Below are 27,163 nucleotides of genomic sequence, written 5' to 3' on the forward strand. Positions count from 1 at the left end.
AAACGGACAAACGCACAGAATATGGAGAAATACGAAATAATGTGGTGGTTTCCTGAAAACGGGTCGCGTGCGGTCCGTATACGGTTCTTATTTCAACCGTGCGCGAACGCTGAGCGTCCATAACGGGAGGTTCGCGAATCACCTGTGAATATCGGGATAACTAGGAATTTTCAGAAAATAATGTGAATGCAAAATTTTCTATCCAGGTCTGTTTTAAACCCTTCCAAAATTTTCAAACTGATGGGAAACTTGACAGCCGAGCTCTATACTTCTGAAAATGGTTATTTTTGGCAATCTTGCTGACTTGTTTCATAAATATTCTGTCTGATTCCAAATATTGTGAATGAGTATGGAACATAATCGCTTTATCAATTCGAAATTTGAAAAGCAGCGTCTTTTTTTTCAAGAAATTCCTAGTCTCTGTTGCACACTTTGAAGCTAAACGTTGGCATTTGCTCCTCCATCATAACTCCTCATGGATTAGTTTTTTCTACATGTACACCATCACTCTCCAGGGCTCTTTTTTGTTGTCCCCTTCTTCCCTCCACTTTCAAATCATCACCATCTATCATCAGTCGTCTTCTTTTTTTGGCTCATATTTTCTTGCTTTTCGTCCAGGAAGAATATTTATTATTACCAGAGAAAAGGATTGGTACAAAATACATAAGGAAACATTTATAGAGAAAGGGAAAAAGGAAAAGTAAAGAGGATGAAAAATTGGCAGAGAATGATTTCATAGAAGATTACGGTGAGATGAGAAAGCATTTTTGGGACTAGTTGGAATAGAAAGAGAACTACAAAAACTACATAAATGGAATCCCCGTAATGAAGAAAGGAGAATAGGATTTCACAAACTTTCAAAGACGTTTGATAACAAGCATCGAATCTTCGCTAATCGTACGATCGATGGTAGGAATAGATGAATATGAATTGGACCGACGGGCAGTTAATATTGGGGTACAAATTGAGAGAGTTGGAGATGAATGACGCCAGTTGGATGGGGTGATTGTTGGATCTTCAGAATCATCATCTTCAGAAGAAGCAGAATCATCATCATCGTGGAAGGAATATGTGGGAGCAGGGGATGCGGGGAAATGTAGGAATGTAGACGGGCCTGGAAACGGAAGATTCAGATAAAGGATATCGATAAAATATTCAACAATCACTGATTTGAATATTCTAATCTGAATAAACAATACCGGTCAAAAAAGATATGCAAAAACGTGTTTTTCAGTTGATTTCCGGCATTTTCAGGAGTCTGGAGTTCGGCATTCAAACACCCTATCATTTTGAAAATTGTTTACGGTGGAAAACAGAAATAGTTTGAAAAATTGGCATTTACAGACTTTTTTAAAAATTCCTAGTTTTTAAGGTATTTGTCGATTTCTGAAGGACATCTCTTTTTTTTCTATTTTTGGACTGAAGACGAGAAAAACAGGTGTCCTCCAGAAATCGGAAAATAACTAAAAAACAAGGAATTTTCTAACAATTCTGTAAACTCAAAGTTTTCAATCTCGGTCTGTTTTATGAACTAATAAATGTTCTACACATGAAAGCCGAGCTCCAGACTCATAAAACTGGGCATAGTTCCTCTAATGGTCAACATTTTCACACCAACTAAAACAGATATCATAGACTTCGAAGGGTTCTACAGAATGATACTATTCAGAAAACTTTATCTTGTCCATGAACAAAATGTAACAAATCATAAAGTGGCCGAGCCCTTTCTATCATATCTAATTTAGTTGGTCCAAAAATAGTGAGCCGAAAAGAAACTATGGCAAGGCTTATTTCGGGCCCGTTTTGGACCCGTTTCAAGTCTGGTTGTATTTCTATTGAAACTCATTTGATGATTTCTTTTTCCAATTCCTCGCTCGTCCTTTTATCAATATTCCTCTTTTAAAAACAAACCTGAAACTAATGAAGGAACTGATACATCCAACTCGGTTCTCTCTGTTTCCACCACCATGATATTATCTGTTTCTCCAATCGGTTCATAATCGCTACGTAATTGGATTCTTGTTGAGCTTCTGATGAGCGGCCTGAGCGACCGGCACCCGACCAGACGGACCCCGTTCGAATCGGTGCTCCAACTCGTATTCTCCTCTCTGTCGTTGGCTTTGAAAAAACCGAATGCACATGAAGATGCCTCCTCCCTAGAAAATAGACAGAGAAGCATCTAGAATTAATTGGTTGTCGTGTCAAAGTGTATGAGTGTGTGTTTGCTAGATTATTGGTAATCTCTCTTTTTGATTGATGAAGGAGCATCTAAGTGATTAATGGAACGAGGAGCATTTTCAAGAGAGGAATTCTAATGTTGAGAGGAGGAAAATAGACACCTGTTATACGTTATACAATAAATGAAACACATTGCAACGATGCGGCCGGAAAATGTGTCAAACGCGACCGCAAGATGATTAATTGTCAGCTGATGCCTCTCGAGCATTTTCGTGAATAATTTGATTGTTGGCTCCGTTAAAAACGACAGAAAAAATGATGATAGATGTGGGAAAAAATAAGTTTTTAAAACTAATATTACACTGGACTCTAGTGACTGGAGGATGTCGCATGATTTCTCTAAAGTTTCTTGATTGAAACTGAGAAATATGATGATGAATGACAAACTACCAGGATTTCAGAATTTGAAACTCTGCAAAAAAACTCAAATGAAATTTTGAACATTTTTCAAAGTTCCAAGGTATTTGTGGGGATTTTCCTGGATCAACCGACATTCTCGGTTGATTCCTGGTATCGTAGGAAACTCAGAAAATTAGGGATGGCACACAATTACCCGGACTGACATAGGCGTCTTGGAAGCACAAAAATTATTAAAAATATAAATTGTTATGATTGTCCAAAGATGAACTTTTCTTGCATGCTGTAGTGATTTTGAAGCAACTTTGACAATGCGCATTTTCACAATTGTAAGTTCAGGTTCAAGTAAATTTCCCGGAAAATTTTCGAACAATTTTCTGGAAAACGCTGTAAAAAGCTACCAATGTTTTCCAGGATTTCAGAGTCTCTAAACTACGGTATCAGTCGCTTTGGACAGCGTTTCCCAGGAAACTTTTCCTGTAAATTTACTTTGAACGCGAAACGAAGCTCAGAAACGCTAGCTTTATTGGTAAGAGAGCTACGAGTCAAACTGGACCTCTCAAGTTCTTGACAACCCAACTCCCCTTCACAACTGAGGTTTTTATGTCTTTTCCTTTTTTGGATTCGTATCCTTTCTCTTTTTTTTCTACACTTCATCAACTTTGAGACTATTCCTCTTCTCAAATCAAAATAATAGAAATCCTAGAATTGAAGCGCAACTAAATCCGTCATTTTCAATTGTCCCAATCGTTTTCTACTCCACTGAACACCGTCTTCTTCCTCCTAAAAGTGCGTTTGTCTCCAAAACGACTTCTTCATCTTTTTTCTTCCTAGGGTGGTCCTTTCCAACTATATATACAAAAAGGATGAAGGGGGAAAAAGTGCAAAAAAAGAATTGATATGAGCCCTATAATTAGAATGTGTATGCAAAGAAGTGTCAAGTCAAATCAGGGAAAAGGGGGCTCAGCAGATACCTGCCAATTATTCTTCACACCCCATGAGAGACCCCCTTAGATCCATTTTGTACGTTTTCGAAATTCTTTTTGATTCCTTTTATTTTGTTTTTGAAAGTACTGAAATATGGGGAAAAGAAGTCACTTCGAAACTGCGACACTTCGAAACCAGTCATACGAATAGATGAATTACAAACTTCAAAAACAATTTTAGGGGGTTTCAAATATGCTTTTTTAAATAGAACGCATTCTGAAACTCGAGAAATTAGAAAAAAATTTGCAAAATGTGTTCTATCAGAAAATTCATACGTATTTGAACACCCTGGAGTTGTTTTTGCAGTCTGAAACTCATCTATTCGTCTGTATTACCACGGTTTCGAAATGACTGGTTTCGAAGTGTCGTAGTTTCGAAGGGGCCTAAAAGAATACGGAAATGTGACTTCTATATAAAATATCATAGAATCAGATGGGAACACATTGAAGGATCAATAGAAACATATGTTTTATAGTAGAGAAAAAAGAAACGCGTGTGAACGAATGGAGAATATACGGAAACGCGCATTTCCGTATACTTTTTAGATTGTTATACATGAAAGTTATTAAGTTGCACTTATACTATCATTCCCAAAGGATTCACCTAGTTCCAGAAATAAAATTTTTAGAAAAAGGTGATGCTGTTTCTTTTTTCTAATTAGCTTTGAAACTTGTTACTCACCATAAGAGCTACAAGAACTTGGCACACCATTATGATCATGTACTTCTCGAGACGTCCCATCGATTCCTGAAGTAGATCAAAAAATTATTTTTAAGACTCTTATAAATACCTTCATGGAGACGATATCGTCAAACAACTGTACAATTCGTGCATACTCCTCCATGAACGCCTTCAGGCGTAGCTCACGCTCCATTCCTGGTGGGATAATTTTTGTAGTCGTCTGCAAAAAAAAGGAATTCAGAAGTGAGGAACATGTGTTCACCCAACCTGGTTCCTTCTACCGAACAGAAGGAACAACAGAATAAGAAAAAAGTATTTTTCTTTTTATTCTGGAGAAGAACAAAAAGGAATAGGTAAAAAAAGCAGAAGAAGAAGGATGAACAAAGTGGGAATGGAAAGAACCGAAAAATATAAGTGAAGCGATGGAAAAGAGAAGGGTGGGGGGAGCCGGCGTGAAAGAGCAAACTCCGCCCACTTTTTTGTGTTGCTCTTTGGAGACGAGGAGAGAGAGAGAGATAGGAACGTGCATAACGTTTCGTAACTTGGAGAGAGAGAAATAAGAAAGTAAAGGTGTGCTTCGTTTGAAGGTAAATGTTCTCACTTTCATGGATTTTATTTAGAGAGGTTATGTTTTAAAAAACAAATGAAATGTAAAAAGACACTGTGAAGAAGATTCATAATATGAGATGCGGCAGATGAAGAACTGAAAACAGACTCTTTGGTATGGTAAAGTGGTTGAACGAAGCATACTTGGGATGGTTATTTATTTGTTTAGCTGAACTTTTGGATGATTAAATGCCTTGAGTATTTTCTTTTGGGTTCGAAGTTTTCGTTTATTTCATTGCTCATGTTCTGAAAAAGAAAATTCAGAAATTCAGTGTTTCAGAAGTTCCTTATTCGAAAACAGAATTTGCAACTTGGAAATTCCACATTTCGGAAGTTGAGATATCCAGAATTTCGACAATGTTAGTTCAGAGATAGGTTAATTCAAACAATTTTAAAAAAAAGTGTCCATCTAGAAAAAATGTTTCAAAATTTTGAAATCCCGAGCGAAATTCTGGAATTTGGAAAGTTCAGAATTCAAGAAACTCGGAAGTTGAAAAATTGATAAAGTCCAAACTGGAAAATGTAGATTCGGACTTCGAAAACCCTGAAATTCTAAAACTCGATTTTAATTAGTTAATATCTCCCTTTAGAAATTTAAGAGTTTTTAAAATCCTTAATTTTTGTAGAACTTCTGAATTTCTGTATTTTGTTGTTTATTTCCGAATTTCCGAAAATGTATTTTTCTGAACTTCAGAATTCACTAGTTTTCAAACTTCCGAATTTAATACTCTCGGATTTCTAACTCTCCAATATATTTTTCGAAGATTCAGAGAATCAGAAAGTTAGCAATTCCTGAATTGAGAATCTCAGAAAGTCGGAAGTTTGAAAACTCAAAAAAATTTTGAAATTTCAGAATTTCAGCAGTCCAAAGGGTGTTCCACACATTGAAGATTTCTTTTTTGAAATCTTGAATTCCTTCATTCCTATTTCGTATAAAATTATCTTTTAAGAAAACCTTTGGGATCTTACGGTGAACACTCTACTAGATGGCCAACCTTTACTTGCACTTCCAGCTTAATTATTTCGATTCCTAAGAGAGATATCTAAAATTGGGCAACTGATAAATGTTGGTGATATTATGATAAACATTTTGTTAATTGACAAGTTTTAAATATCTCTTATGGCAATTAAGATAATTGAGCCAAAAGGGCAAGTATAGGGTGGCCTTCTTTTAGAGTGTTTACGGTAAATTATGAAAACTTTTGAGACCTTAACTTTAATTACAGTACTGGCCAAAAAGAATGCGGCGACAGGTTAAATGCCTCGACAGGACTTTCTTCAAATCAGAGCTAAAGTGTCAAACTCTTTTGTAAAATGTAGCAAATAACCTTATAAAAATATTCTGCAGAATTCTGAAACATTTTTACCCAGAAAATGGAAAACAACTTTTTTGGCCACAAAATTCACTTTTTGGAAAATTTCGGATTTTTGGATTTTTTTTGTTTTCAAAAATCTGACGATTATGAATGTTTAACATTGATTTTGATCTTGATTTAACAAATTATTCATCATCGTTTTCTATTTTTTCCAAATTTTTGAAAAAAGAAACCTCCAAAAACCCGAAATTTTCCAAAAAGTGAATTTTGCTGCCAAAAAAAGTTGTTTTCCGTTTTCTGGGTAAAAATGTTTTAGAATATTTTTTCTAGGGTTATTTGCTACATTTTACAAAAAAGTTTGACACTTTAGCTCTATTTTGAAGAAAGTTACAGTCAAAAAACCTGTTGAGTCGACAGTGTCGACGCATTCTTTTTGGCCAGTAATGTAGATCGGTTTCTGGAAAAAGTTGGTTTTTTAAAAGTGAGCTTAGTACGTTTTCAAAAGTGAATGCCGAAAAAAAGCGGAGCTACTTTTCTCTCCGTTTCCATTACCAACTAAAACGAAAACTTTGAAGTGAAGGTTGTCAACGTTGGGATTTCTCAAGTGCTTGACAACCAAGCCCTTTTTTGCGTTTTTTGGGAAAAAAACTCGAATTGAGATTCTGAATTTCTGAAAGAGGTTGGAAATTAATCTGATTACTGTATTTTTTCTTTTTTATGAACCGAATTACCGTATCACTTGTAACAGAAGGACCCTCACACAGTCAACTTTGAGCCTATATATCTCGGTTCCTGTGAAAGATATCGAAAATGTGTCAACTGATAACATGTTTATGGTATTATGATAAACAATTTATCAGTTGACAGCTTTTCAAAATCTTTGACAGGAAACGAGATAAATTGTCTCAAAGTTAAAGGTAGGGGCCCCCTTATTACAGGTTTTACGGTATTTGTGGGAAAACACAGTTTTTGAAAACCTAGGGATTACACCAACTCATCAGTAATTCGTCGTTAGCTGAAAAATTAGTCCACACCGAAAACAACAACAATAATCGAAAATTCTCGCTCCTTTTTTTGCGGGCTGACGTTCTTCTTCTTCTTCCAACCCATATTTTTTTGTGCAGTCACATCCATAACAATAAAAAATATATATTACTCTTTCTTTCTTTTTCTAACTTTACATATATAAATACAACGAGTAAGAAAAAATCAACCGGAAGAACGAAAAAATGATACAAACTTATTATGACATTCCTAAAACAAAAAAGGCAAAAACGAAGGAACCAGAAAAAAATAATACGGGGTAAAAAAAGAAATTGTGAGATGAGCTCTAAACTGGGAGAAGCAACGAAAATTTGAAAGAGTCCGTAAAAAGGGCGGCAAAATGTATCCTCTTACATGCATACTTTTACACGTTGTGGAAGTGGACAAAAGGACCCGATAAGGAGGAAAATAAACGAAAAATTTGGAAGAGGAGAGGAAAATAGAAAATTGCTTGGGTGTGAAATTTTAAAGTAATCGAAATGCCCGTGGTGGTGTGTGAGAAACAAGATTCAAAATCTGATATGCATTATATTGGATTAGGGGGAATATAGAGAAAGAGGGGGGGGGGGACGCCTCCTGAAGAATCAGAATTTCTCGTTGTGAACGTCGTCGTCAGGTAAGTTAATTTGTACATGTGGATTCCGTCGACCGAGTCTAAAAATTATATACGTCATTTTTTCGAGATGAGCCTTTTTTGTTGCTCCTGGACGTTTCAGAACCTGACTTCTCCGAACCGCTATATTTCAGAACCCGACATTTCGGAACTTTTCTGCATTTTTGCATAGCGGTTTTCGCACATCTAATGAGTATTGCTCATTTCAATTTGTTGTTTTTCTGTTTTTTTATTCATTCTCATCTACCCTATTCCAAATAATGATAGGCTCATACTCTGAAACTCTCAAAAAATCGAGAAAATTGAAAATTCCTAGAAACGATGTCATTACTAAAAGTTTGCAAAAATTAAGATCATATTCGCCGGCAAAACTTTTGCGTACTTTTAGACACATTTTTTTAAATTTTAAATTTTTTTTGCTGTTTTTTTGAGTTTCCGAATATGAGCCTAACATTACTTGGAGTACGGTAGATGAGAAACAAATAAAAAAGCAGAAAAACAACAAATTGAAATGAGCAATACTCATTTTATGTGCAAAAACCACTATGCAAAAACATAGAAAATTACTGAAACACCGAGTTCTGAAATGTCCAGGAGCCGGAAATTAGTATCTTTTTGAGTCACTCACTCTGCTGCTGATCTTGCCCGTTGTGGTAGTGTAGGAACATTCAAAACCAGTCCTCCCACACTTTCATTTTCAGAATTCGTTGTGTCCAAAGGAGACAGGTCTATACTTATACACGAGGAACTTGTTGAAGGAGAGCTAACATCGAAATGTGGAGAGTCTGGAGTCGTTCGAACATTCTCCACTCTGTGCAATTCGCTCAGTTGATTCGGGGTTAATGCCCCACGTCGAACCACTTCTAGGGGTGGCTGTAAATTGTAGATTTATGATTTTTTGCTACTTATAAAACATAAGTACTTGAATATAATCCTCGTTCGCATCTTCTTCCCCGTTATCGGTTAGGAATGCAGGATTCTGAGATTCCATTCCTGATTCCAATCTTGCACTCTTTTCAAATGTTGACTGGTCGGCAGAGGTATCAATAAATATGCTCACTCCTGGTGTTGGTACTTTTCCTGCTTGAAGATATTCCATTGCGAAGCGCAGCTGAAATGATTTGATCATCATCATCTTCTCATTTTACATCAGCCTAACAACTTTTGCTGTGCACGAAATTCGACACCGTCTCCCACAAAAAGTGGATTTTTTTTTTGGAAATTAAAAGGCAAACCTCTTTAAGCGCCACAACGCCAATCAACTGCCCTTTTTTCGTCACATACGCCCGATTGAGGCCAAGAAGTGAGAAGAGAGAATGTGCCTGAATATAGGATTCTGATATATTGGAACGCAAGAGATCAAAACCTTCAAGAGACTTGTGTATTCGCTGAGTTGGAATGGTGTTGAGTCGACGTCCAATTGCATTAGGTCAAGTTTCTGGTTGAGTATGGATTCCTCCCATTCAGCACGCTGAAAGGTTGAAATATTGATCCATAGAACAGTTAAATACCTTAGATTTAGACTAAAATCAGATAGCGACAATAGAACAGAACATGTTAGGGACACAAAAATCTTTTTCTTCTCATAGTAAGCTTAAGCTTGTTTAGATTTTGGCGTTACTGGAAAGCATTAGATTAACTCAGTAACATATTTCTCTTACATTATCTATAAAATCTGGATCGCCCATTAAAGTTTCAGTATGCTGAAATTCTTTTTTCACAAAAACCTTTTAAAAACCTCCAGCAACTTACCTCTTGCGCATACAAGTCGAATTCGTTGTGATTACTTTTCTTTGGGAAGTTTTGCCGTCCAAAACTGAGATGCGTGATTGATCGGAAGATATCTGAAATTCCCTGAATTAAAAAATAAATAAACCAAATCAAAAAATACCTCCAATAGTGTGATGAGATTCAATTTGACCCGGATTCACAGTCCTTCCATTCATTTCTCCTTTCGGCACTGCTGCATCAAACAAAGCTCTTTTCTCTTCCACAGTGAGAATTTTTCTGGCATTCTCGTCACTCAAGCCGCTTAACGTCTCATTCTTTGACACTTGAGGACCATTTTTCGCAACAGGAACGACCAGGAATCTACAATAATGATTAATAGATTAGAAAACACCGACAAATTCCTACCGACTAGCTCTTCTTTCTCCTGCTCCCTTTGATGCCAAACTCTCGGCAGTCTCATCAGACCTGCTTTCTTCTTTCTTCCTCCTGTCACTTTCCTCATCTTCTAGACGCTGTTTGACTCTTCGTGTGGCTTCGGCGAATCTCGCTTTCGTGCCGATATGTGCATCGACATATCGCTGTAACTGTCCTCGGCTAATGGAACCGACCAACGCCAGGGATTCTATATTTTCCACTAGCGGGAACGCTCGAATTCTACTTTTTGTTTCCAAGGCTCTTTTGACATCTCCAAGAGTTGAGTCTTTTGCAATAAACACGACAGGCGAAATCATAAACTGTTCAATTAGCATTTGATGATACAAAGATGTTGTATGCGGAATATCAGGTAGGTATGGTAAGTTCTTGATTCGAATGATGCTGTCATAAATGGAAGGCTGCAGATATGAAGCTACTGCGTTGGCAATGAGCACCGCAATCTGAAAAAGGTACAATTAAGTTACCATGTCAGACAGAAATATTACGTACCATAACTGGCAAAAGATGACACAACTGTCCTGTAATTTCAAAGACAATAACAGCGACAGAAACTGTATGAGTGACAGCTCCACAAAACGCAGCAGCTCCAACAACTGCATAAACTCCAGGTCGAATGAAAAATATGATATCCCCACTGACATATCCATCTGGATACATTGTGAAAACGCCTTCGCCGACTAGTCGTCCAAAAGCAGCGCCCAGAACAAAAACTGGCATGAAAATTCCAGAAGGAACTGGTAAGGTAGAAGCCAGGATTGAGAGGAAGAACTGAAACTTTTCGGTTAAAAATGGTAAAATATTTTTAAAAAAACATACATAAACAAACTGAAAGATAGCGAGCGTCAAGAACGGAGAGTATGTTCTGTGGTCGGTGTTGTCTATCATTCCAACCCAGTGGTTTATATCAAAAGAGTCTGTTGACAGATTCGCGTTAGAACATGCATAGGAATTGTTCGAAGAAGCAGTCCATGCGCAGTTGACGAAGAACTCTTTCATTGTGTGACTGAACCGTTCCTAAATTCGGAAAATGCTATACTGTAAAACCTGTTATAGAAGGGTACCCAAGTTTGAGCTAATTTATCTCGGCTCCAGTAAAAGATATAAAAAATGTGTCAACTGACAAAATACTTCTGGTATTATGATAAGCAATTTATCAGTTGACAACTTTTTTATATCTCTGCCAGGAGCTGAGAAAAATTAGCTCAAAGTTGAGGGGCCATTCTATTACAGGTTTTACGGTAGTTATGCTTACCTTTCCACCCATAAGACGTCCCAATCCTAACGGAAATGAAAGAGATGAGATGAACGTTGCGATGAAAATTGGGTACAGTAACCAGCTGAAAATTTCTGTTAAGTTTCGATTTCCTTACTTCGAGACCTACTATTTTTGAAAAATCATCTTTGCAATTGCATTTCTCCGAAGAAAAAGAACTGTTCTTCGATGAAGATAAACGAATAGAGATCCAGCAAGACCACATATTAATCTGCAAACCAATTATTATGTTCCTGAAGATATTCAGAACAACTAACCCAATAAGAGCAAAAACAGGAAGTTCTTGAGGAAGAAAAACATTTTGAGGAGGAAAATTTGTTTGGTAATGAGCCTCAACAGTTACTGCAGCTGATACCGAGAACATTCGAAGAATCCGGAATATAGTTGCTGAGCAGGTGGCTGCAAAGAATCCACGCCAATAGTTTCGGACAGCGAAATACACAGAAGTGACTTCAATAGAGAACAAAACACCTCCAATGGGCGCCGAGAATGTACATGCAACTCCAACGGCACATCCAGCTGCCAGCATCTCTCCGCTCCGAGATTCGTTCTCAAATACTCCTCCGTTGGATCCATGCACCAGCTTGGTTAACTGAGATGCTACGACTGAAGCGACATGCACAAACGGTCCCTGTAAAACTGGATAAGTATAATCGAGATGGATTCGAAACGAAGCCGACACACTTCTTTTCCCATTGGTAATCCACTTCCAAGCGATAGAGTGAGTCCTATCATCTTGGAAACAAGTGTCCTAATAGATAGGTATTCCTTCAGAATCACTCCTCTCAGAATAGTTTTCATTTCTGGTATTCCCGAGCCAATCGCCTGCGGAGCAATGTAATGAGCACAGACGGCGGATAAGACGATGAGAGCAACCACATATCCAACCCAAATCAGATATCCTAACGTGAAGTGATACTGATATACTAGATCGAACAGACGCATTTGACCTGGAAAACAAAGTTTATTTTTCCCCATGTGTTTTGTGGGGGGCGCTATCTGACACTTTGACTTTCTTATCAGCCACAAATGACGTTTTTTTTCTTTTAAATTTGGGAAAGCAGGTCATCAAACAAACCATTCTGTAAATTCAATATTGCATAATCCATGCCAAACGAAAGAGCTGCCATAATGAATCCGAGGAGAGCCAGAAAGATCCAATCTCGCATAACCGTTCGGAAAAAGTTTTTGAGACTTTCTGGAATCATAATTTTAAGAAAAAAAATTTGGGAATAGTTACCTGCAGAACAGCAACTAGATGATTTAGTCTGATCATTGTGAGTGAGTGGAATCGTGAGACCATCGGAGGTTTTGTTCTGGAATATGAAGTGATTCAGAAATATTAAAGTTGAATCAGGAAACTGAAAATCTGGCCAACGAGTTCCAGAATTTTCGGAAGTTACAGAATTCTTAAATTCTGAAAATTCAGATTTTGAAAAACGTTCAAAATTTCTGAATTTTAGAATTTGGAAATTTTGAAATTCCCAATATTTTTAGAATTTTCATAATTTTAGAATTCACATAAATTCGAATGTTTAAAGTTCATAAATTTTGGGAATGTCAGAATTTTATGTGCTATTATTCCCATTTTAAAGCGAATTTTCGAGAGAAAAAAATTGATTTTTTCTCAGATTTTTTTTTCAAAAAATTTTGACCTTTTTAGGTTTTTCAACTATTTTTGATTTTTCCAAATTTTTTGTTGGAAATTTGACAGGATGGTTCGCGAAGATTACTGTAAAAAACCTTTCTACAGTAATCTACAATAATCTTCGCGAACGCCATCCTGTCAAATTTCAGACAAAAAACCGGAAAAATCGAAAAAGAATCTTTGAAAATAGCTGGAAAACCTGAAAATGTTTAAAAATTTCGCGAAAATCTGATGAAAAGTACTTTTTTTTTCGAAAAAATTGCTAATTTTTCGGAGTTTTCAGTAGTTCTCGGTGAGAAAATTCCAGAAGTTTCCAGAAATGGACGAGAAGCGATTTTTCAGGATTTGCCTTTTTTTTTTTGATTTTTTTGTTTCGATATGAATCTACATTTTTATATTTTCAGGGCCTGAAATTGAGCAATATCAAGTCTAATGACAAGATGACCATTTAGAACAAATTTTCAATCTAGTAAAATAGAAACTCACCCCATTTTCATCTAAAACATTGAACTGAAACATAATAGCTCAAGTGAAGAAATCAACCATCGTTTGTTTTAAGCCCACACTCTCGCTTCCGTCATCTGATAACACTTACATATGTTTCTTACTCGTCCATGTTTTTTGTCGATTTTTATTATTCATTACCCTCCTCTTAATGATTGTTTTGCCCCACTATCAGAAAACAATTTGCTCCCACACAAAAACCCACCTTCTCAATTTTTGACAATATATTTGTTCCGATGCCCATACTGTGCGAGTCGTCGTCGATCGGTAGCTTGCGAACGGTTTTGTAGACACCGAGGTGCTGAAAATTAAGATGATGTCGTCGTGTGAACTTGAATTGTTTTTCATAACATAACACCTATAAGGTCATCAGTAGACAAAAAAATACAAGATTTGAAAAAAAGATTGATGGGGTACGACGTTCATGATCAAAGAAGCAAAATCAGATGATGTTGCACTAGTGACGTTTAGGCGTCTTTAGATTCTAATCATTAGAATTTAAAGGTGTTAAGGTAATACTTTGAGTGGGAGGAGTCCGGAACCCCGATTGAGGTTTGCTCTTGTCTAGGAGAAAAAATATCGTTCGAGAAAATCTGAATTATTTAAAAACGATATTCTCTCTTCTGGAGCACGCCATCGTTGACGTCAGGCAAACCGTTCGTTCTCTCTAGTTAATCCGATTGAAGAGACAGACTCCGCCTACTATCAAAACAATAAACACAGAAACACGATATTTTGCAGAAATTAAACCAGCGAGAGATGAATGAAAATTTTAGATACCGTAAAACCTGTATTACAAGGGTCCTTTCAATAGAAGGGGCCCTCTAATAGTAGGGCCCTCTGAGAGGGACTTGGAACAATAGAAGGCCCCCTGTAATAGAAGGGCCCCCTTCAAAAAGTGTTGCTTGAAATAAAAACGTTTCGTACGCTTTTAGAGAAAATTGCTCAATTTTGGTGGAATTGTTAGATTTTTATGAATATTGAACGAGATTTCACCGATTTTTTCGGTAAAAATTTTCGAGAACAATGGGTTGAAGATAGATGACCCCCTCTAACTGAAGGGCGCCCCGTAATAGGAGGGCCCTCCGGAGATATCTTGGAGCAATAGAAGGAACGGCCTTTCTAACACAGGTTTTACGGTATTCCAAAAATAGGATTATTTTCTTTGAGTACATGCAAAAAATCATCGAAAAATTCGGAGAAGTTTGATGTGACATTTTTGATTGATAACATATACAAAAACGAACAAATATTTGGAGACCACTAAAATCGGTGAAAGGTTCAGAAATGTAATGTGTGAGAATAGGAGACCAGTTCGCAACTCACGGTGATTGTATGAAGCATATTTATTATCACTGGTTTTAAAAGGGAAAAGCAAACATCGAATGGGTTCGACGAGTTCAGCATCCTCTTTTTTTCAGATTTTTAGGGAAGAAATGATCAATAAATCAAGGAATGCTCAATGAATTATTCAAATTATTGACCTAAATAGAGACTTACGAGACTGGAAAGAGCTTCAGAGAAGGAAACCAGATGTAGAAAAAAAAACGAAGGAATGCTAGCAAATACGTCACATTCGTTCTCTCGCTGAAATTCCGGAATTCGAGAGAGGATTATTAAAATGAGTGGTCAGTATGATCGGTTCAAAAAGAACTAAAAGAACGGTGTACTGTGAAACGGAGAACTAAAAGACACAGATTTCAAAAAAAGATATCAAGAAAGAGAAGGCATATCATTTCATTGTTCTCGATGACCCATACACTCGTTCGATGTTTTTTTTAAGTCAAAAGAAATCACTCACCGAACAGCCAGGTTGGAGATCATATTCTTTGCCGGCTGCCATACGAACCGTCTCGATTTCCTCATTGTTGTCAATGGTCTTCTCCGATTTTTCTGAAATTTTAGAGGTTTGAAGGGACGGAAAAGTGTTATTAACGATAACTAACCAAAGCGTAGAATAAATCTCAACCGATAGGGCATTTTTAATAGGGGAAGAAGCTGATATATTTATGATAACAATGACCATAATGATAACGGAGATAAATTTTATGGATCAGAATCTAGAAACCCACCTGGTGAGAGAGGCAGCAAACTTGTCCATTCAATTTTTGCGAGTGGTGTCCGGCTGGGCATATGTAGTGTTCTGAAATGAATAAAAAACATAAAAATACATAAAACGGCACGAAGAAACAGAGAAATTTGTGTAGGCGAGCTGCGAAAAAGCCCAACAAACTGTCAAGTGGTGACCGGCGTTTGCTATGTTTGTTACAAGTACCTACGAAGGTATTTTATTCCTCTTTAACGAAGATCAAATGAAAATCTTTTCTTTGAACGAAGAAAAGTGGTTGTAAAGAAAGCAAACGACCAAATTTGGTGGAAATTGTTAATTAATGACATAATTTTTTAACTTTATTCAAAACAAAAGAAGCTTTTGGCGAATTTCTTTTTTTTTCAAGAAAGAAGAAACTCGTTAGTTAACTGGATCGTAAGATTTCTTAAAGGCGCAGCCTCGGTAGTGAAACTCCGCTTTAGAGCCAGAGGTTAATTTGAACGCTGCGCCTCTAAAAAATCATACGGTTTGCCTTGTTAAAAAATACGAGTTATTGAAAATGTTGAAATTTCTATGAATTTTTGCTCTAAATAAAATAGTTAAAAATTTGTGAAAATTCTCGACTTCTATCAGCCATTGAATAAAAAGAAAAACACATTGGATAAGAAGAACTTGAAAAATTGGGCTTTTCATTCAGAAATCTATCACTCAAAATATTGGCTTCAGAAAATTGGGTCGACTCGGTCATTCTTCGCCACGCAGAGAAAATGTTCTCATCAGTTCAGTTCCGTCTCTACCGTATGCTTCAGTCTCCCGGGTCGCTGCACAATTCTGGGTGCACTTTGCATACATCCTGAATTTTTGTTTCACAGTAATAATCACTAAATTTTTAAAATTTCCATTGCAGATGAATTTGTTTTCATAAACAAAGAGAACGAAAGTTGAAACAGAGGAAATTAAAGAAAAATTATAGACTGCGAGCTGCAACTGGTTGAGAATTGTTCAACGGATCGTCGTTGTAATTATCATCAAATACGGCTAACAGCTAACAGTTCCAGCAGAAGTGTGACCTGAATAACTGAAAGATTTTAGTAAGTCATCTGACTGAATTTTTTATTGAAAACTTTCAAATTTTTCTTCATTTGTCTGCTTCATTTTTATTTATAAATAGAATCCTTTGGGATTACGGTATACCAAGCGGAAACGAGAGATTTTTATAGATCAACTCTTACTAGGGACAAGAACTTATTTGTAAATAAATATTTGAATATTTCGGTTTGTTATAGACTTTCAGAAGGAATAAAATTATAAAAGTTCATGTGATGAATTCATTTTTGTCGTCAAGCCAAACAATCTCCGAAATTGGAATGTTTCAATCAAACTGTAATCTCCTTTTCTAAAGATGACGTTTTCTGTTGCATGTAGTCAGATTTATTGAACAGCTCTTTAGAATACAAGTCACATCTCCCACATTTTTCCATGAACAACTCCTGAATAGTAGAACTCATTTTTAAACTGTAGCCAAGTTTTTTTTCAATTATCTCGATTCCTATGAAAGATATCAAAAATGTTGCAACTGATAAAATATTGTTGATATTATGATGAACAATTTCTCAGTTGACAAGTTTTTTATATCTTTCCCAAGAATCGAGATAATTGAGTTGAAAGTTGACGGTTTGGGTGAGCTTCTATAATACCAAATGGGCTAAATTTCGTTGTTACACTGTCACAAAGCTTACACAAAGTCTCCACTTTAAGGCCAATTATCTTGATTCCTATGAAAGATATCAAAAATGTTTCAACTGATAAATTGTTTATCATAATGTCAACAATATTTTACTAGTTTATAAACTTTTGATATCTTTCACAGGAATAGAGATGAATAGGCTCAAAGTGGATGATTCGGTTGGCTTCTATAGAAATATGGTAAGCTTCAAATCCATTCTCCCTAGTACCCCGGGGCACATCCGATCATTGGCAGACTCCAAAATATCAATGATTCATCCTTTCTGCACATTTTTGTGACCCGATTGTTTATCCAGCACATATGGGACACAAGTTACTATTTGTAACTGAAATAAGTTGTCTTTTGTCATCCTATGTTTGCCCTTTTCTCTGTTCCAATGCTCCTTGTTCTCTCAATCGAACTATTTCCCCTTTTTGTATTATTCTCCAGAGAGATAATCTTGTTCTATCTATCACAGAACTATCAATAAGCATTCATTTATTTATCATCATCATCATGTTTTCGTCGCGGTCTCTTCCACGAAGAGGCGTAACCGTGTCAGGAGGAACACAGGTTGACATAGAGGATATTATTGGGCAGAACTATTTGAACAACTGCAATTTTATTTTCAAGTTGAAAATACTGCTGATCAAACTGAAAAAAAACCAAACTTTCTTTTAAAATTCAGTATAAAAGGGGATGAATCGAAATTAGTAATTCATCTACCGTAAACACTCCAATAGAAGGCCACACTGTACTTGATATTTGAGCTCAATTATCTCAATCGCTATAACAGATAACAAAAATCTGTCAACTGATAAAATGTTTTTCATAATATCAGCAACATTTTTCTAGTTGACCACTTTTTCATATCTCTTACAGGAACCGAGAAATATAAGCTCAAAGTTGGAGGTTTAGGTGGGCTTCTATTAGAGTGTTTACGGTAGCCTGAGCCTTCTCTGATTGTCTTATCAATTGAACAAATATTGGAAATCCTATTTTAAAAGTTCACTTCATATCTATTTGCCACGTCATTATTTGCCTACAGTTTTATGGCTCTTCTGCCACCATCTTCAGAAAATTTCAGTTGACCTCTGATGCTTGTAGCATCAAATTACTCCTTGATCTACTTCTCGACCCTTGTCAGGTATCCAATTTCCCTATGGATTGTTCCCCCCCCTCCCAATTGATCGGCCTCTTTCTGTTTGCTTGCGCAAAAACTTTCCATTTCGACGTCCGTTTTTCTTCCCCGAGACATTCATGATCACATATATTTTGTTTGATTTTAACTTACTGCCAACCGAGCGACTTCTCGCAAAATATTGACTCACTCCTTTTCGTTTTTCTCAATCGTTTTATAATGGAAAAGTTAGGATGAGAAAAAAAGCAAAATTCTGAAGTACCTGTAATAGAAGGGCCCTCTAACTTTCAAATTTTAGTGAATTTATCTCGGTTCCTATGAGAGATTACAAAAATCTGTCAGCTAATAAAGTGTTTATTATAATATCAAAAATATTTTATCAGTGGACACAGTTTTGATATCTTTCATAGGAAAAGGAACCTTGTGAACAAACATTTATCTAAAGGTGCATAGCCGGTCCTGAAGCCAAAACTGCTATGGTTTTTAGCAATAAATTTGTGCGCCTTTGATACAGTACTTCGGAATTATTTCATTTTGGCGTATTTATGACAGTTTTTCTACTTTAAAAAGGAATTTTAACTGATTTTTCATGAGAATTGGATACATTTAAACGGAAAAGGCAAAAATTAAATTATTCCGAATTACTGTATCAAAGGCGCATGAAATTATTTGTAAAAACCGTAGCTGTGTTCGCTTCAGGGCCGGCTATGCGCCTTTAAATTGATTTTCGGCCACAAGGTCCATATGTCAGGAGAAAGTTATCAGGAACAGCTGCTAGCTGATTTTGTTGTTGACCAACTGTTTTAAAACTTCTGAAGATGAGTCATTTCATGATTTTTGAGATTGTTGAAGAACGGGCAAACAAGTTTATTTATGAGGATGCATCTAGAAGGTGAGAACTGGACATAAGAGTATCCTCCAAGACAAGATTTGTACATAATTACCTCCTTTTATATAAGAGGAGGAGTATGAAATCATAGTTTATCTTTTAAACTTGTATTTTTTGTATTAGTAAAACCTGTCATATAGTGTTGTTGTTTTTCATTTTCAGCAAAGTTCACTCCACCGTGACTCCTGTTTTCACCTTCCAGAATGTTTCCTCTGTTTCCAGACGTTTCCATCGGATCATCATCTCTCTCTCTTTCTCTCTCACTCGGTTTATTTAGCCCCGCCTTACTTGATTTCTTCCTCTCTGCGCCTCGCATCTCTTCGTTTATAAAAGTGGTCACAGGGGAACTGCGCGACGCGGATTCTGGTATAGTCTTCGTCTTCTCCATCATCCACAATTTTCTTGTTGCCTGGATTAACCCGGATCAGAGGTGCACTTCACGCTTCGTCGTGTGTGTCCGTCTGTCGATTACCGTTGCTGCCCCATCCCCTATCCATAAATAGACCGCGTCAACTGGATATGTGTTCGTTTCGCATTCCAAATTACCTCTGCTTTCTGGTCGCTTTCGTTTCACTCTTTCCATTTAGATTTTGTCCATCCCAACCATCAGATCCTTCTCCTTTCATTTTCATTATTCCCCCCCCCCCCCCCCCAAATATTGTACCCATAATCCTTGTTCCAGAATGAAACTCATCGTATTCGCCACTCTTTGTGCTGTTGCTATTGCTTTTCCACGAGAAAAGCGTCAGCTCTCAATCGGTACCATCTCGGTGTCTGGAGCCGGTGGATCCACTGGATGCGTTGTTACTGGAAACGTCCTCTATGCCAATGGAATTCGTCTTCGTAATTTGACCTCATCCGAGCAAAGCGAATTGGCCACCTACCAGACTGAAGTCGAACAATACAAAACTGTGAGTATGTCTTATGGCTGTCATTATGTACGGAGACCATATATATCATTTCCTGTAACAGAAATCAAAAATCTATCAACTGAAAAAATATTTGTGCTCATAGCACCTATATTTTGTCAGTTGACAACTTTTTAATATCTTCTACAGGAAATGAGATACAGTACTAGTCAATAAGATGCTAAAACGCATTTTTCAGTTGATTTTGACTATATTCCGGAGTCTAGAGCTCGGCTGTCAAGTGTCCGGTCGATTTGAAAATTTTGGAGGGTGTCAAACAGACCTGATAGAAAATTTTGAATTTACAGAGTTTTTCGAAAATTCCTAGTTTTTGAGTTACTTGCCGATTTCTGAAGGACACCCCCTTTTTTCTGTTTTTGTACTGAAAACGGAAAAAAAAGTAAGTGTCCTTCAGAAATCAGAAAATAGCTGAACAACTAGGAATTCTGTGAATGCAAAGTTCTCAATTTAGGTCTGATTTACCCTCTCCAAAGTTTTCAAAGGAATCGGACACTCGACAGCCGAGTTCCAGACTCTTGAAAATGGTCAAAATCAACTGGCCGGGTCTGTAGTTTTTTGGTGAATTTATGTTTTTTTATGGGCGACACACACTTCTATATTGTTATTCAGTTTATTTAGGGAAGTAATTTAATCAGAATAAAAAACGAACAGAACATCAAGGGCATTTCAATTAGAGAGAGAGAGAGAGTGCTTAAAATAGAGGGACCCTTCTAATACAGGTTTTACGATAATTTTCCAGCAACTCCGCGAGATCCTCGCCCAACGTCGTGAGAACCTCCGCAACCGTTTGATGTCTCACGGAAGAAACCAACAACAACAACAAAGCAACGACGTCAGCAGCCAAGGAACACCAGATGATGGATCCATCCCTAAGGCCCCAGAAAAGCCATCTTTCTGTACTGCTGAGGAGACTACTCAATACTATTTCGATGGATGTATGGTTCAGGTAAGATTATTTTCGAAATTGTTTGGATGGGTTACTGTAGTTGTGACCTTCTTATTTGCCAAACAACCGCTCCTCATCCTTTAATCCTCTTTTCAGAACAACAAAGTCTACGTCGGTGGTCAATTCGCTCGTGATCTCACCTCTGACGAGGTTTCCGAACTTCAGACTTTCGACACTCAACAAACTGCTTACCAGAACGCTGTTCAGGCCCAGATGCAAACTGTAAGCTTGTTAAAAAGATCGAAAACATAACCAAATTTATTTTCAGCAAGTTCGGGGATTGTTCGGAGGATCTGACTTCCTTTCTGCTCTCTTCGGAGGAGATGATCTTCGTCAACCACAACAACAGCCATCGTCCACAACTCCAGCTTCCACCAGCTCAACAACTCTTCCACCAAAACCAACGGTGCCACAGTTCTGTACCGCCATCTTCTAAATCCCCGCTTTAATTTTTTGCCTCTCATTCTTTACAGTTTCTTGTGTATCCAACCATCCACTATGTGCATATAACAGCTACGGTCTTTACTTTTTTCATCAAACAAATTGTACAGAAGACATTCTTCTCTTAAATAAAGTTTTGAAATTTAATGGACAAAATTTAACAGAATATATGAATTTGAAAAATAAAAAGGCATTGGTGAATACAGTTTATTGTAACTTCAAATGAGAAACATGGAGGTCTACGGTTGTTTCTTACAATCCTGAAACCCTGAAAAATGGAACAACATTTATTTTGACTCAAATTATCTTGTTTTTCAACTCCTGCTCTCTCAAACTTCCAGATAAACTAATTATTTTCAAATCAACGGAATTTACCGTATTTCCTCTTGCCCATTCGTTAGCTTTGAGCGCAATTATCTCGATTCCTGTGATAGATATCCAAATGATGTCAACTGATAAAATGCTTATCATAATATCAACAATATTTTATCAGTTGATAAATTGTTGATATCTTCTACAGAAATCGAGATAATTGAGCTCAAAGTTGACGGTTTGTGTGGGCTTCTTTTAGAGGGGAAATACGATGTTTTAAACGTAATCTTCAATAGACGTCCGTGACCACTTCAATAATGAGGGCAGAAAAACTTTCAAGGATCTTCAGAAACTAAGAGAAAATTCAGTACTGAATATTGAATATTCAGAAGATTGGCAACGTTCAAGTTCAGAAGACTACGAAGTCTACGGATGTCTACAATCTCTACGAAGTCTACGACGTCTACGATGTCTCCCCGACTCGCGTTTTCAATATCGATGTTCACTGCAAAAAAGGTTAGTTTTGAATTTGAAAAAAAAACGTTATCACATTCGCAACTTTCAAATTCCAGGTCAACGATGTCTACGATGTTTCCCGTACTCGCCAGTTTTCAATTACAAGAGGGACTGCAAATAAGGTGTTTTGAATTTTTGAAATTTTGGACAAGTTTTCGGTTGCAAAAAAGAAAATACTGAAAATTTTCCAATAAAACAAAATTTAGAGAAAATAGGAGTTCTCATTTTGGAAAAGAATTCTAAAAACTGGTATTCTGAACAACTTAGTATCAAATTCACAACGATAATGTTCCAGAAGTGTGTGTGTGTCTACGATTTCTGCGACATCTGTGACATCTACGAAGTCTGCGATGTCTACGGTGCTAATAAGAAAGGCGGAAAAACTATTCGGAATCTATTTCAACCCCAAAAGTAGTACCAGATTCGCAATGTTCATGCTCAGGAGACTACGAAGTCTGGGAGGTCTACAATCTCTACGAGGACTACGAGGTCTACAATGTCTACAATTTGCCGATTTCAAACGATTTCATGATTGACTGAAATTAAGGTTAGTTTTGTGTTTTGCTAAATTTTGAGCAAAACTAAAAAACTTTCAAATTTTGAAAAAATGTTTCTTTTCGCGACAAATTGATCATGATAATCAGTAAATCTGGGCAACTCTTTTCTTTTCCCCCAACTTTCAAAACGAATAGGAACCTTCTGATTCCTCTTTTTTTTTCAATTCCGTTTTTTTATTTTCGTGAACAAAGTTTTGAAAAATAGATGAATTTTAAAACAGTTCCCGTGGACACCTCAATAAGATTAGGGCAAAAATTGACTAGATTCTAGTAAATGCGAAAAATTAGTATCAAAGTTGCAAAACGTTCAAGTTCATGAAACTACGAAGTCAACGAGGTCTACAATCTCTACGATGTCTACGATGCTTCCCGGACTTGCAAATTTACGATAACGATGGGGACTGCAAATAAGGTCAGTTTTGAATTTTCAAAATTTGGACAAGTTATTGATTACAAAAAAATTCTGCCGATTTTCCAAAAAAAGGTAGAATTTTCGAAATTTAGAAATAATAGGAAGTCTGAGCATTTTAAGAATTCTAGACGTCAAATTTATAACGATCATGTTCCAGAAGTCTACTATATCTGCGAGGTCTATGAGGTCTGCGATGTCTACGATGCCTTCGAATTCCCGGATTCGACAGGATTTCAATAACCGGATTGGCTGCAATTTAGGTTAGTTTTATGTTTTGCTAAATTTTGCTCGAAAGTTTTGGGTCGAAGTAAATCGGAGAATCCTGACGTTTTTTTTCATAAAATTTAAAGCTATCTGTGAAAATTTCAAAAATATTGTCACATCATTCTGAGACATCAGTAAACAGCAATTTTAAAAACGCTTGTATTACCGAAAGCCATTCTGAAAAACAGAATTCCGAGTTTTAAAGGAGGCCAGACACCAAAAAAAAAATTTTTCCTGATATTTTGCATAGAGAACCCCCATGAGGGGTTGAACTCATGACAGGCAGCTCACACAGGTCCTGGGCGCGCATACGCATAATGGATGGGCGACGGAGGACGCGCCGATGAATTGGGTACAGGGAAAGGAGGCCGGTATGGGGCATATACGGGGCATATGGGGCACACCACCGCCGCAAAGCATCTCCTCGCCTGGCTTGCTGGCACTCGATGAAATGAACTAAAACGTTGGTTGGGGGTTCCTAAAAGTATCAGTTAAGTTCTATTGTGATGTGATTTTGTTCAGGTCTTCCGATTTCGTACTTTTCCTTTATTATTCCATATTCTTTTATATTTTGAACGACATATTACTGATTTTTCGAAACTCAATGTTTTGGTTTTGAAAAAGACTTATGGCAGTTTCCATTTAAATTTGATATGCAATCAAAAACAGAAGAAAATGGGAAAAAATTCGCGAAAAATTGTTTTTTTTCATTTGTTCAAAAAATGTCTCACTTTCACTTTTTTGAAATTGCATGAAAAATTGAAAATTTTTATAATTTAAACTTTTTAATTATTGTATACTTACCAACTTACCTTTTACTCCACCTGAAAATACGATTTTTACAATAATTACAAAGTGAAATCAAAAAATCTCAATATCACCTATTTTGGCGAAAAACATAGCAATTAACGAGTGAAAGACATGTTTCTGCAAGAATTCAGCGATTTTTTATTCTGCCATAACTCTTTTTCACATAAAACATCGAAGGATTAATCGAAAAACCAGAAATGTAGGCTCGAATTGACGAAAAATTGACAAAGTTGCCGGTGTGGATTTACGGTAAACAATGGGCGCATCCGGGATTTCGGAGTGTTGTAGTCGGCCTACCGTATCAGACCCATATCGCACACATCGCCCACCCACCCAGAATCCATCTAGGATACGCGCGCATTCGGAACACTCGATTCAGCCTCTCCCGCATCGCACACATATGGGACTCATCGCAGCTCGTTGTTCGCGATATGTGTCAAACGGACTTCTAGAGGATCGCATATGGATCGGGTCCTTTATGCGCATCATCGCCCAGGACCTGTGCAGGGGTACAGCGCTGCTACCGGCTGAGCTACGGGGGCGCGAAGGCGCCTGACGACCGATGGTCTACATAATCGCGGCGCGATTTCGTCCCCCGAACTGCTCCCGAAATTTTTGCTGTCTCGCCTCCTTTAAAAATTAAAAAAAAAGTTTTGCAACGAATTTTGCAACGTTCAATTTTCAGAAGTCCACGGTGTCTCGGGTCGGATGTCAGGGATGTCAGGGATGTCGCCGATGTCTACGATGACTACAATTTCCCGAACTCGAATCTTTTCGAAATTTAGTTTACCTACAGTTATGGTTAGTTTTAAGTTTTGCTGAATTTTTCGAAAAGCTTTGTTCAAGTTACAATTCAATTCTCAGTTTTAAGAATAATAATAATAATAAATTTTTACTAATTTGAAATTTTTAAGGCGTTGTCAACAAAGAATACATCCATCCAGGAACGCCACGATACAAGGATGGATTCGGAAACTTTGCGAACTTTTTTTTCTTTTTTCTTTGTTTTTCTTCGGCTTTGATACTGTCGTCTATCGTAGTTTAAAAAAAAGCGATAGGCGACAATGGAATAGTTTCTGTTCTAGTTGTTCCGAGTCTTCTTGATGAGTCTTCTCTGTGACGTCTTCTGAATCCGTCATTTTTGGCTCTCCGTGTCCGATGTCGGAAAGATTTTCTGTTCAGTGTCCGGTGTCCGTACAAATTTTTTTGTCAGTCCGTTTAACCAAAAAATTAATTTTGAAGTTGCCTAATTGTAAGAAGACAGTAAAAATGATAGATGAGCTCCGTTTTCTTGCAGTTTCTTAAAGTTTCTTAACGTTTTTTTGAAGTACCAGCATTCTGTTACTCAACTGTTAATCTTATCTGAACTCAAGATGCTCTCATTCCTACTCGACTACCAATTAAAGTACCAGTATCCTGTGTTCATCGGTTCGTCAGGTTTGTCAGATTCGTCAAGATCGTCAGTGAGGTTTGTACGTGAGGTTCGTGAAGTTCGTCTGTGAGGTTTGTCCGTTCTGCTTGTCCGTGAGACTCGTCCGTCTGGTTCGGGCGTCAGGTTCGTCCGTGAGGTTCGTCTCTGAGGTTCGTCTCTGAGGTTCGTCCGTCAGGTTCGTCTGTCAGGTTTGTCCGTCAGGTTCGTCCGTCAGGTTCGGCCGTCAGGTTTGACTGTCAGGTTTGACCGTCTGGTTCGACCGTCTGGTTTTTCCGTCAGGTTTTTTGTCAGGTTCGACCGTCTGGTTTTTTCGTCAGGTTTTTTTGTCAGGTTCGACCAGGGCTGGGAAAAACAAACGCCGGCGGATAAACGGCGGCAAAATTTCGGCGTTTCGCCGGCTAGCCGGCTGCGACGACACGGCTGCAGACGGCGAACGGCGGCGGCCGCCGGCGTTTTTATGCGCACTACGGTAGATAAAAAGTTGTGCAGTCTGCATTTTTCGTTAACGCACATTTCTTTATTGTTTTTTTGGCTTAATTTTAATCGTTTTTTGCCAAAGTTGTCTCTTTTTTTTTTAAAAAAAGGAAGATTTTACAAAGGATTATGTAGCGAAAGTGGTGAAAGGAGAGATAAAAGGTGTTCGATTTCAGAAAGTGAGTAAAAATAGAACGTTTCGCTGAAAAGAACAATTTTCAGGTTAATCTTGTCGTATCTGCAGAAACAGAAACACAGTAGGAACACTAGCTACTACTTTGAAAAACGTATACACTTCGAATCGACTGTCGCTGGAATCGAAATTGTTGGAAAATCTATGTTAATCAAAGAGATGCCTTAAAATTGATTTATTAGTCTTCATCTAATTTCTGAAAAACTCGTCCTCCAAAAATCGATTTCTCAACATTTTTCACTTTCATTTCCAATTTTCTCTGATTAAAAAAAAAATTAGATTCTTATTCTTTTTTTTTAATTCTCATATTTTGTTCATTTTGTTCTCTAACGTTAAAATATGCTTTTGCACAATAAACACTTTCTTGAAAAAAAATTATATTCGAACTTATTTGTAAAAACACAGTTGAACTAATTCGCGCACACACATCATGAACGCCAGCGCCGCCGGCGCTGCCGGCGGCGCCGCGGCGCGGCTGTGTTTTGAAAACGCTGCGTTTTGCCGCCGTTTTTCGGCTGCGCTGTGAGACGGCGGAAAGCCGGCGGCCGCCGGCGTTTTCCCAGCTCTGGGTTGACCGCGTCGTCAGGTTCGACCGTCTGGTTTTTTCGTCAGGTTTTTGTCAGGTTTTTTGTCAGGTT

At 37.3% G+C, this 27,163-nt stretch overlaps 5 protein-coding genes across 5 annotated transcripts; 3 read left to right on the top strand and 2 right to left on the bottom strand.

The window, feature by feature from the left end:
• Positions 1-946: 946 nt before the first annotated feature.
• On the bottom strand, positions 947-4,456 carry CBG13103 (the record flags this gene model as incomplete). The annotated part of the gene is made up of 3 exons (XM_045242123.1): positions 947-1,114; positions 4,264-4,329; positions 4,373-4,456. 3 exons carry the CDS (start codon positions 4,454-4,456, stop codon positions 947-949), a joined length of 318 nt encoding a protein of 105 aa, XP_045095062.1.
• A 3,357-nt stretch (positions 4,457-7,813) lies between these two features.
• Cbr-clh-3 lies at positions 7,814-15,566 on the bottom strand (the record flags this gene model as incomplete). The annotated part of the gene is made up of 17 exons (XM_045242124.1): positions 7,814-7,883; positions 8,471-8,715; positions 8,765-8,953; positions 9,078-9,164; positions 9,194-9,313; positions 9,595-9,686; positions 9,734-9,933; positions 9,979-10,448; positions 10,498-11,022; positions 11,261-11,345; positions 11,391-11,492; positions 11,539-11,912; positions 11,966-12,231; positions 12,360-12,597; positions 13,639-13,734; positions 15,235-15,326; positions 15,506-15,566. The coding sequence occupies 17 exons, from the start codon at positions 15,564-15,566 to the stop codon at positions 7,814-7,816; spliced, it is 3,312 nt and encodes a 1,103-aa protein (XP_045095063.1).
• Positions 15,567-19,922: 4,356 nt separating this feature from the next.
• CBG13105 lies at positions 19,923-21,550 on the top strand (the record flags this gene model as incomplete). Its single annotated transcript, XM_002646678.1, has 4 exons — positions 19,923-20,150; positions 20,908-21,114; positions 21,211-21,336; positions 21,383-21,550. The coding sequence occupies 4 exons, from the start codon at positions 19,923-19,925 to the stop codon at positions 21,548-21,550; spliced, it is 729 nt and encodes a 242-aa protein (XP_002646724.1).
• A 749-nt stretch (positions 21,551-22,299) lies between these two features.
• On the top strand, positions 22,300-22,798 carry CBG26151 (the record flags this gene model as incomplete). The annotated part of the gene is made up of 3 exons (XM_045242125.1): positions 22,300-22,383; positions 22,440-22,505; positions 22,679-22,798. 3 exons carry the CDS (start codon positions 22,300-22,302, stop codon positions 22,796-22,798), a joined length of 270 nt encoding a protein of 89 aa, XP_045099366.1.
• A 536-nt stretch (positions 22,799-23,334) lies between these two features.
• CBG13107 lies at positions 23,335-26,693 on the top strand (the record flags this gene model as incomplete). Its single annotated transcript, XM_002646679.1, has 6 exons — positions 23,335-23,424; positions 23,510-23,612; positions 25,112-25,227; positions 25,755-25,863; positions 26,189-26,327; positions 26,555-26,693. 6 exons carry the CDS (start codon positions 23,335-23,337, stop codon positions 26,691-26,693), a joined length of 696 nt encoding a protein of 231 aa, XP_002646725.1.
• Positions 26,694-27,163: the final 470 nt, after the last annotated feature.

This window comes from Caenorhabditis briggsae, assembly GCF_000004555.2.
Source record: "Caenorhabditis briggsae complete genome, chrII, whole genome shotgun sequence".
Taxonomy (NCBI): domain Eukaryota; kingdom Metazoa; phylum Nematoda; class Chromadorea; order Rhabditida; family Rhabditidae; genus Caenorhabditis; species Caenorhabditis briggsae.